Genomic DNA, 11,185 nt, shown 5'->3' with positions numbered 1-11,185 from the left:
ACATATGACGATATTTGAATAAAATTTCGGAAGAATCTCTCATCATTTACACCACATTAGTATCTACATTGCACCCATGCGAAGCCGGGGCGGGTCGCTAGTTAATAATAATATACTAACCTACCATGACATTGGGCAATCGATTTTAAGATGATGGCAATATTTGTATTGACATCACAGCTGTTCGTTTCGTATGGCTGTGTTCTGTGTCGCTTGAATTTAATAATTAGGCAGTGAGTGAAATTCCATTTTCCTAACACAATTTTTTGTACAGGGATAATAGAGCTACCACTAGATTATATTTTCTTTAAGTGATTGTGTGCCAGGTTGGCTAACGTTCTATAAACTTAATCAAATCTCACTTTTATTTCTCTTGCATTGTCGTGAACATCGAGTGCATGTACTTGGAGCTGTGATCTTGTAATAGTCTGTTTTTGTTTTTGTATGTAGCCGTTTATTGCAGGTGCAATCTTATGTAGACGATTCTTACGAAGATCATACGCGAAAGTAACTCAAATACTATGCCTCTTTTTGGTAAGTCTCAGAAGAGCCCTGCGGAGTTAGTGAGATCTTTAAAAGATGCGGTTACTGCGCTAGAGAGAGGTGATAAGAAAGCCGAGAAAGCTCAGGAGGATGTGAGCAAGAATTTGGTATGTAATAGTTTTTGTCATTATATTTGTAAAATGTTATCTGTTACATTAATGTAACATTCTTCAACACAGGTTTTGATCAAGAACATGCTCTATGGTACATCTGATGCAGAACCACAAACTGATATCATTGTAGCTCAGCTGGCACAGGAGCTCTACAACACAAATCTTCTTCTTCTACTGATCCAAGTAAGATGTTATATGTAATTGTTATATGTAAGAATGCAAATCATAAAGTTTTGTCTAATATTGTAATATATTTTTGTACAGAATTTAAACCGCATCGACTTTGAAGGGAAAAAGGATGTGGCCCAAGTGTTCAATAATGTTTTGAGGCGTCAAATCGGCACCCGGTCCCCAACAGTTGAGTACATATGTACCAAGCCGGAGATTTTATTCACCTTGATGTCAGGGTAAGTTCAAAACGCAGTTATAAGTGTTGGCACCATCTCAGATTGCACCCATAAATACATAAGTTTTGTGATCTCAGGCTTTAATTTTATTATCCATACTAGTATTATAAATGCGAAAGTGTGTCTGTCTGTCTGCCCTTTTAACCGATTTTGATGAAATTTGGTACAGAGATAGCTTGCATCCCGGGAAAGGACATAGGCTACTTTTGATTAAAGAGTTCCCCACAGGATTTTTAGAAACCTAAATCCTACATCCTTTAAGATCTAGTTATTGTTATTTGCTATAATTTTTTTTATATTCCTGTGCTATACTATATTGGTCAATAGTATTGAATTTAATCAACATTTCCTTGCAGATATGAACATCAGGAAATAGCGTCGAATTGTGGCACTATGTTGCGGGAGTGTGCTAGATATGAAGCCCTAGCTAAGATAATGTTGTATTCAGATGACTTTTACAATTTCTTCCGTTATGTTGAAGTATCAACTTTTGATATTGCCTCTGATGCCTTTTCTACTTTTAAGGTTGGTACTTTATTGATAACTAGCTTATGCTCGCGACTTTGTCCGCGTGGACTGCACAGATTTCAACCCCCTATTTCACCCCCTTAAGGGTTGAATTTTTAAAAATCCTTTCTTAGCGGATGCCTACGTCATAATAGCTATCTGCATGCCAAATTTCAGCCCGATCCATCCAGTAGTTTGAGCTGTGTTGATAGATCAGTCAGTCAGCCAGTCAGTCACTTTTTCCTTTTATATATTTAGATTTACTTGGCTGAACTAATTATTTATTATATGTTAATTTATTAAGAGTAGCATCTGATAAGGTCAGTTCTGTATTTTTGATATTTTCCTTATATTATCTTTTCCCCACGAGTTAAGTAAAATAGTACTTACCATAATATCTGTAGAAAAATATACTGTCAGATATCTCTTCTTTCTTTCTTTCTTCGCTCTGGGCTGGTTTCCGCACTTAAACGTTTCCGTCTGTTGTGCGTGCATTGCCCCTCCCCGCCGAAGTCTTCACTCCAGCCATCTAAGCTCGCTCCAGAAGCCAAATAGACCGCCCAGGTTGCCGAGGGGTCAGATATCTCATAGTCTCCTCTTTATTTTCCAGGAATTATTAACTCGCCACAAAATATTATGTGCAGAGTTTTTAGAAGCAAACTATGATAAGGTGTTTAGTCATTATCAACGACTATTGAACTCTGAAAACTATGTTACCCGACGGCAGAGCCTCAAGCTGCTAGGAGAATTGTTACTTGATCGACACAACTTTTCTATAATGACACGCTACATCACAAACCCTGATAACCTTAAACTGATGATGAACATGTTAAAAGAGAAATCACGTAATATACAGTTTGAGGCCTTTCATGTTTTTAAGGTAATTTTTTATTATAAATGCGTTTTTAGGGTTCTGTACCTCAAAAGGAAAAACGGAACCCTTATAGGATCACTTTGTTGTCTGTCTGTCTGTAAAGAAACCTACAGGGTACAACTGTTGACCTAGAATCATGAAATATGGCAGGTAAGTAGGTCTTATAGCTGGCATTCAGGGAAAAATCTGGAAACCAAGAATTTGTGGTGACATCACACAAAAAAAAATTAAATTTTGGTCATGAACTAATAATTAGTATTTTCAATTTTCGAAGTAAGATAACTATATTAAGTGGGGTATCATATGAAAGGTCTTTACCTGCACATTCTGAAACAGATTTTTATTTATTTTTATGCATCATAGTTTTTGAATTATCGTGCAAAATGTCGAAAAGTACGACTGTATTACGGAACTCTCGTTGCGCTGATCCACCTCTGAAATAACCCCATGTTGAATTCTAGTGGGAACACTGTTGGACTTATTAACTATCAGTGTCACCATATATGATAGGTGGGTCATATGTGTGAGTATTGTATCTTTCTGGTCAACAACTATACGGTTTCAACTCGATCAAATGGACGATGCACGAATCCTCAATAGCTCAACAGTTGAGGAGAGGACTAAATTCCAAAAGGTCGGCGGTTCAAACCCCAGCAGATGCACTATTGTCGTGCCTACTCCTAGCACAAGCTTTAGGCTTAGTTGGAGGGGAAAAAGGAATATTAGTAATAATTAGCATGGCTAATATTCTTTAAAAAAATAGATGATAAATGGTCACAACTAACATAATTTTTTGGGTTCCGTACCCTTTTTAAAGGCACCAACAGGACCCTATTACTAAGCCTCCACTGTCCGTCCGCCTGTCTGTCAGCGGGCTATATCTCATAAACCGTAATAGATAGAATTGAAATTTTCATTCGTGACAACTGGTTTGCAATCTCAGCTGATGGTAAATTATGATGCTATCTGATATTAAGTTTGATAACCACTGTAAGAAGTACTTTAAAAATTTTATGATGTTACATTTCACATAAGCTCCCATACTAAGCGCAAAAGCCGTTTTTAATAGTTTCTGATTTGACTAGTTGGCAACATCCCTTTCTAGTTTATTTCTGCAATTTAGCAATTTACCCTGTAGACTCCCTACATATTTATTTATGTTGTGTCTTTGCAGGTGTTCGTAGCCAATCCCAATAAACCAAAACCAATACTGGACATTCTGCTAAGGAATCAGGACAAGTTGGTAGACTTCCTCACCAAGTTCCACACAGACCGTTCCGAAGACGAACAGTTTAACGACGAAAAAGCTTATCTAATAAAGCAAATCAAAGAGCTCAAGCCATTAGAACACTAACACATTTATTTTATTGCATTTTATTAAAATCGCCACTTCCTCCTCAAAAGAAGTTAGTTATAGATGCTATTATATTTAAACGCTTCTAAGTCACCAGAGGGTATTGTATCGCGCTGAGATAGGGCACGCAACTCGCAAATGGTACGATTACACCTAACGAGTACAGTGGCGAGTCAGTGTCCTCGGCCGAGTACTCGGTTGGTATAAACACTTTAACGAGTGCAATTTCGCCACAATTTCTCAGCCACAGCACTGTCTCGGCCGAGTGACATTTTACTGTCTCGCTTCACTACTCGGTAGGTGTAATCGTACCATAAAGGATAAACAAAACGTAACGCCTCTACCAAACAGGTGCGAATGCAGACCGGTTCGATAGTCGACCATTATACAGCTGTGTATGATCGCATGCAGTATTGAAAAAATATTTGAGATGATTCCGGGCAGAATTGGCCTGCGCACACTAGAGCATCGAACGGCACCTCTGCCGTCAAATCCTCATTTCAAATTTATCAATTGAATTTAATATTTATACAACCGTAATCTCTACATAGTATAAAATAAAGTCGCTTCCCGCGTCTGTATGTATGTATGAACGCGCAGATCTTTTAAACTACGCAACGGATTTTAATGCGGTTTTCACCAATAGATAAGAGTGATTCAAGAGAAAGGTTTATAGCTATAGTTTAATTCTCAAAAAATTAGAGATCCCTAGAGAAATTGAAATAATGTGAATTAGGTCGAAAAAAAATCCTCTCATTTGAGAGTTTCCGAGGCTATGACACCTCAATGACCCCACATTAGTATCTACGTTGCACCCATGCGAAGCCGGGGCGGGTCGCTAGTAAGGTATATATTTCAATGCTCGGTGATTAACCTCGGAGCATCGCAGCGCAGTTTTCTCTGGAGCGCCGGCGCCCAGCAGTGAATGCACCAGTGTGCGCAGGCCAAGTTTCGTACCTGTGTGGCGAGAGGCGAAATTCTAGTGGATTTTTACATTCGGTCTGTGATGAATCAGGGAATGAAAGTGTATTTGTGCTACGAGCAAATTAACATTTTTTTTAATAAAAAAAAGATTTGTAGGATTTAGTGTTATTTTAATGATTTCACTTATATCTTTTGTAAGTTGTTAAAATCATTTTTAGTTTTTATGACCAGTTTAGTGACAGTTCCTAAGTCACAATGGAAATAGTATATTCTAATGATATTTTATAACATTACATTAGCCTATGAACTACTGTTGAATATAACAACAGAATCGAAAATCGGAAAGTCGAGATCTAAAGACTTGTAAATATGACATCTTATTTTTATTTTATTTTGTACTCACATTAGGTATCAGAAGCATAGATTATTGTTATGAAGGAAATATATTTTATATATGGTCAATATTGGTTATTTATTTATTATGCGATAGTAGGTAGGTACCTAATATTTTTCCATATTTTCTGTACAGTTATATATCATTATTTTGATTATGTTTGCAAAACTGCTTAAAACATTGTAATTGTTACTTATTGCAAATTTTTCACCCATGTATGTATGATCAAAATTGTTTTTGTCCTATATTTTAGTTTATTTTATTTTGTCAGCGTCATAAATGCTATTAATTACATTTTTGAAACAGAATAAAATATTTGTATCACTATTTACTCATTTTATTTCACCTGGGAATTAGATTTAAGATGAGTTTCGGATAGTCGATTAAAACAGCCATTTCTACTATTATAATTTTATTAGATAAGTAATCCACTGTACACCTCGACTTACTGTTAATTCCTATAATACCTAGGTACTTATATTTTAAAAGTAAATTTTTCATATCACAAAAAATATATAATATACTTTAAGAATATTTATAAGCAAAAACATAACATGGTTTGTAATATTGCCTGAAGAAAAAGTTTGTATAAATATTATAGAACTCAATAAATTACTTAAATAAACTATGCACACTTTGTAGCCACCGTTTTTGCCTTAGGTGTCTAAATACATTCCAATTTTATAAGGGTATAGAAATTAGAACCAAAGTTGTGGTCTAATAATCGAGCTCTTATTCTCATTCAAGTTTATAACGTTCTTCGGGATGGAACGAGTACCTATAGTTTTTATACCTATTAAAATTATGAATGAAAACGAAACATTTGGGTAAGCCAGTTCTCTAAGTACTTATTGCATTTCAGAATTAAATGCAAACTATAGCAATCATTCCACAAAGCAAATACCTGCCAATCTTTATCTCAAGCTATAAAAACTTGCTTAACGAAATCTCTAAATTAAAACAAATTGATTAGTAGATACAGTGCTATCGACATCCTATAGTAATATTTTTCCGTTGACAGCCGATATTACATAATATAGCAGCAGTGCTCAATTGGTCAAGAAAAGTGGCAGTGCTTATAAGTCTTCTTTTTACAGATAGGTACAATCATCGCAAACCCTGTTGGGCTCTTTCGAGTCATGGAACAATTGGCTTTTTTTCAATTTGGCAGTCTGTGCAGGTTTGTCACGTGACTCTCCTGAACCTAAGACTTGCGACAATTTTAAGCGTCTAGAAGTGCCTTTATTAAGCTGATCGCACAAGAATAAAACACTCGCTACATCCGAAAATACTTTCTGACTGAAAAATGCGGTTTTCCGCATCTGAGGCTTGCACGGGCGCCTACTGTGGGTCGTCTCTTCTTTTGCGATCACCGTTATAGGTTAACTCTTCAAGTATTATGAGTTTAGACTAATGACTTATGGTAAGGTATAGGTACTTATTACAGGTTTTATTCTGCACGACATCCCGAAGGTTCATGAGACTTTGAATTAATTTTCTATTTCTCAAGAACATCCAAGATGTAGGTATGTACTTACCTAAGCAGAAGCCAGATTTCACAAAAATATTACCAACCAAACTAGAAATATATACCTAACATCATAATAATATAATGGAAGAACAAATTCTTAACATAAATAGTAGGTACTTATGTACCTACTTTTAAGAACTAATTTTCAAATAAATAGATTTGCAATAATAATATGGCAAAGCTGTGATTCCGTAAAGATAACGCGTGTTTCGTTTTATAAAGATAACATTCTTTGTTTTATGATTAAACCAGATGCTGGCAGGAAGGCCAGCGCAAAATACAACATTTAAAATGTTTTTTTTAATATTTATGATTTTGATTAATCTTACAAGACATTCAAGTTCCTTACGAATTTAATTTAAACAATAAACCAACTGCTTAGTAAACAAATAACTTGTATAACATCACACACATTTCTAAAATACAACAGTTATCTTCTAAATATATAAATGGAAAAGGTGACTGACTGACTGACTGACTGATCTATCAACGCACAGCTCAAACTACTGGACGGATCGGGCTGAAATTTGAAATTTGGCATGCAGATAGCTATTATAACGTAGACATCCGCTAAGAACGGATTTTTGAAAATTCAACCCCTAAGGGGGTAAAATAGGGGTTTGAAATTTGTGTAGTCCACGCGGACGCAGTCGCGAGCATAAGCTAGTTAAGTATAATATGTATTTTATTGAAAATCGATAAAGGTACAGATTTCACGAAGATCATTTGGCTATGGTTGTGTGAGTGTAGGTACATGTACAGATTGTTATAGTGGTGCTCGGTTTCGACTGTCGACCGGCGCGGCGTCCGTGACGTTACGTTACGCACACAAATGCGTCAACGCTTAATGCTTATCGGTACACTCACAACTACACCCAAGGCTGAGTAAAATAGAACGTCTATACCAATACTTAGGCTTTTTTAATAACCTCGTCTTAGCGTCAGTTATTCTTAGAACACACTCGAGCACTTATTTTATTGTTCACAATAAATTCATGTAAAGTTGTAAACAATGTGCAATTTAGGATTTGCTCGAATACTTATATTACCTACTAAGTCTAATTTATTAAGTGTTACATAATTTATTTACGACAATCTTTAATATTTTTTTAGAAAACGCAAAATTTAATTCACATAAAATAAAATATATATAGATTTATAATCCGGGTATCTTTAAAACAAGAGTGAATAGGCACCTTCTAGGCAAACGCGCCCCATCTTAGGCCACATCATCACTTCCCATCAGGTGTGATCGTGGTCAAAGCGTGCGCCTATAATGAATAAAAAAACCGGCCAAGTGCGAGTCAGGCTCGCGCAATGAGGGTTCCGTATAAAAGTCCTATTTTTTCGACATTTTGCACGATAATTCAAAAACTATGATGCTTAAAAATAAATAGAATCTTTTTTAGAATCCACAGATAAAGCCCTTTCATAATATGATACCCCACTTGATATAGTTACCTTACTTCAAATATTGAAAAAACTAATTATTAGTTCATGACCACAATTTTTTTTTTTGTGTGATCTAACCCTAAATTCACGTTTTTCAGATGTTTCCCCAAATGTCAGCTATAAGATCTACCTACCTGCCAAATTTCATCATTCTAGGTCAACGGGAAGTACCCTGTACAGACACACAGACAGACAACAAAGTGATCCTATAAGGGTTCCGTTTTTCCTTTTGAGGTACGGAACCCTAAAAAATATGTGAATTGGCGGAATTCATACTGCAAAGTCTTTATTTATTTATAGACTAACGCTTGGCTGTAGTCAGACCTGCTGGCAAGTGATGATGCAACGTAAGATGGAGAGGGCTTGCCTAGAAGATCATTCATATCTAATTTTTTATTAAAAAGGTAGAAAGTTGGTCAAGATAAATGTTATTATAACTTTAATTGTAATACTTATTAAAGTTGCAATTTTAATACTCCGAACGTGGCTACAATAGTTTTTAGGGTTCCGTACCTCAAAAGGAAAACGGAACCCTTATAGGATCACTTCGTTGTTTGTCTGTCAAGAAACCTAGAGGATACTTCTCGATGACCTAGAATCTTATAGCACACGTAAGGAGAAAAATCTGAAAACTGCGAATCAAAAAAAAATTTAATGTGTTCATGAATAAATGTAGCTATTTTCAACTTTCAAAGTAAGATTACTACTACATATACCAAGAGGGATATCATATGAAAGGGCTTTACTTGTATATTCGAAAACAGATTTTTATTTATTTTTAGGCATAATAGTTTTTGATTTATCGTGCAAAATGTCAATAAAATACGATTGTAGTACGGAACCCTCAGTGCGCGAGTCTGACTCGCACTTGGTCGGTTTTTATTTTTTGCTTTAGAGGTACGGAACCCTAAAAACAGTCAATATAATGTGAGCATATAATATATTGACAATTACTAAAAACTAGATGCATAATCAAAATTACAAAAAGCATGTACCTATGTGTTAACTAGGTATCTTCTCAAAATGCACTGCACAATTTTGTGTCTCTTCTAGTTAAAAGTTTTTATCAAAATGTAAGTATAAAATTCATTTTTAAATTTAAAAAAAAAGAACATGAATCTAGTTTTTATTTGAGATCAATGTAAATGAGTGGATTTTACAACAATTGGGCATTTTGATAAAGGTATTAAAATGTTCTAATGTTTGCAGGAAGCTTCAGCTTATACCTCTTCCCAGGACTACAGCAGCTGTCCCTTTAAATAAAATGTTAACTATCTCGCTATAGTACATATTATAAACATTGTACGAAACAAGAGATAAAACTCGACTGTCCTACACTAATGTCTGATTAAGGTTTTCCGAAAATAAAAGCTACGAGATTGTTATTTAAACCAATCTCTTTACACCTTATTTATCAAAATCAGCCCAACTGGGATAGCACTACAATAGAGCATCAATATTTTTACAGAAAACCCTCGCTTCCTTCGTGATAGTCGAGTAGAAAAAGAGAGCATTTTTGCATCGTCTTGGGAAACGATAAGAAGTCACTGCAATATTACAAAGCCTATTCAATCCGCAAGAAATAGAGATCAATTATTATAATATGAACACTAAACACTACTTTAAAAAAAACTATACAATGGCCAAGAGATAATTTACAAAAGGCATACTGGTTCTGATTCGGACGTACACAATCTCCAAACATCAAATTGATAGGTACAAAAGTGGTCCTATTGCCCTTACAATGTTTCCCGCAGAAATAAAAGAATAGCGTTGCTGTTATACTTGTTAATTAAATTTAGAGATTGTGCACAATCGAATAAGCAACATTGTATGTTAATAGTAATTATATGCTCCAGAACTTCATAACCAACTGTGTCGCATACGTGTCCCTGAATCCAACAGTAATCTTCGTCCACGAAAAAATAAACTTTTCGTGGTCCCACATCATCGCACTATTGCTAGATCTATGTCACCTATACCCCGTTCATTAGCATCATTCAACGCGCTTTTGGACAATAATGCTCAATGGGACCCATTTAATGATGGGTCTATAATACTGGTTCGGGAGTTACTGAAGTACGCTGAGAGCATTGCATGAATATGTCATTCAATGTTCTCAGCGTACATATTCAAAATTCTTTGATCTTTTATCGTTTTGTATTTTATGTCTTTTTTCTTGTACCTTTATTTGTATTTAAATTTATTATTAATCATCTAGTTAGTGTAAGTGGCACTGCCGTTCTAATTAGATATAAAATAAATAAAATAAATAAATAAATAAATAAATCGATATTACAGATTAAAAACAATTCTGATTGATATAATTATCTATCTTAAGAGCCTCCGAGACGGTCAAGCGGCTTGATCAAGCAAACGGCACCTTTCTCATATCTCGAACACTGTCCGAACGCCGTGTCAATCACGTAAATGCTTGACTCAAGCATCAAGCAAACTTTGTAAACGGTCAAAATGCTTGACACAAGCAAAAATCTACGTCAAGCCGCTTGACCGTCTCGAAGCAGTTTATACAAGGAACAACAAGCTTAACCGAGCTCTTCGTTACTAAATATGCAGGAAAAGCAATACGCACCACCACCAAAAATCTAAGAGAAAAAAGTATTTACTACTCTTTTTACGGTTTCGTTGTAAACAAGGAATCCTTACAGTTTCGCCATGACGTCTGTCTGTCCAAGCTGTAATTTGGCATGGGGATTGGGGATACATATTAATTATAATGGTTGGTTTTGTGCATAGTAGTATATCATAATATAACTAAGTTAAAAGGAAAACTATCACAGCTAAGTAGGCTTTTACAAGTTAACTAGTAATAGTAGACCAACTTATAAAATGTATTTGGAGTAGTATAAATGTTGTTGAAAATTGCTTAGATAAAGTTATGAGTTGTGAAAAAAGGTAGGTATATATATTGTGACGGGCAACTATGGAACCCCTTACACTGCGCTTGGCCCGACATGTCCTTGACTTTGTATGTATATAAATACCTATAAATATCTTACGCCGCAATTGCATTATGGAGTCAACATTTCCTGAGGATATTCTGGTGCCGCAGTAAAATGTATGTT

At 35.3% G+C, this 11,185-nt stretch overlaps 1 protein-coding gene and 1 long non-coding RNA gene across 4 annotated transcripts in view; one reads left to right on the top strand and one right to left on the bottom strand.

Moving 5' to 3' along the window:
• Positions 1–165: 165 nt before the first annotated feature.
• On the top strand, positions 166–5,443 carry Mo25 (calcium binding protein Mo25). Of its 3 annotated transcripts, XR_011236686.1 has the most exons (8): positions 177–326; positions 464–650; positions 723–839; positions 921–1,063; positions 1,420–1,588; positions 2,181–2,450; positions 3,619–3,939; positions 4,118–5,443. XR_011236686.1 is itself a non-coding variant. In XM_034970764.2 (7 exons), exons 2-7 carry the CDS (start codon positions 522–524, stop codon positions 3,796–3,798), a joined length of 1,008 nt encoding a protein of 335 aa, XP_034826655.1. In that variant the 5' UTR covers positions 166–233; positions 464–521; the 3' UTR covers positions 3,799–3,940. The 3 variants fall into 3 exon arrangements, 2 of the variants coding, with proteins under 2 accessions (XP_034826655.1, XP_034826646.1); XM_034970764.2 differs by lacking the exon at positions 4,118–5,443 and having other exon boundaries at positions 166–233; positions 3,619–3,940; XM_034970755.2 differs by lacking the exon at positions 4,118–5,443 and having other exon boundaries at positions 3,619–3,940.
• Positions 2,024–11,185, bottom strand: part of LOC138402283 (uncharacterized) — a 154,726-nt gene continuing 145,564 nt past the window's right edge. Inside the window, exon 2 of the long non-coding RNA XR_011236716.1 lies at positions 2,024–2,084. This is a non-coding gene — a long non-coding RNA (uncharacterized lncRNA). The remainder of the gene's footprint in view (positions 2,085–11,185) is intronic.

The sequence above is a fragment of the Maniola hyperantus genome, chromosome 1 (assembly GCF_902806685.2).
Source record: "Maniola hyperantus chromosome 1, iAphHyp1.2, whole genome shotgun sequence".
Lineage (NCBI taxonomy): Eukaryota > Metazoa > Arthropoda > Insecta > Lepidoptera > Nymphalidae > Maniola > Maniola hyperantus.
This window is presented reverse-complemented; position numbering and strand designations above follow the sequence as displayed.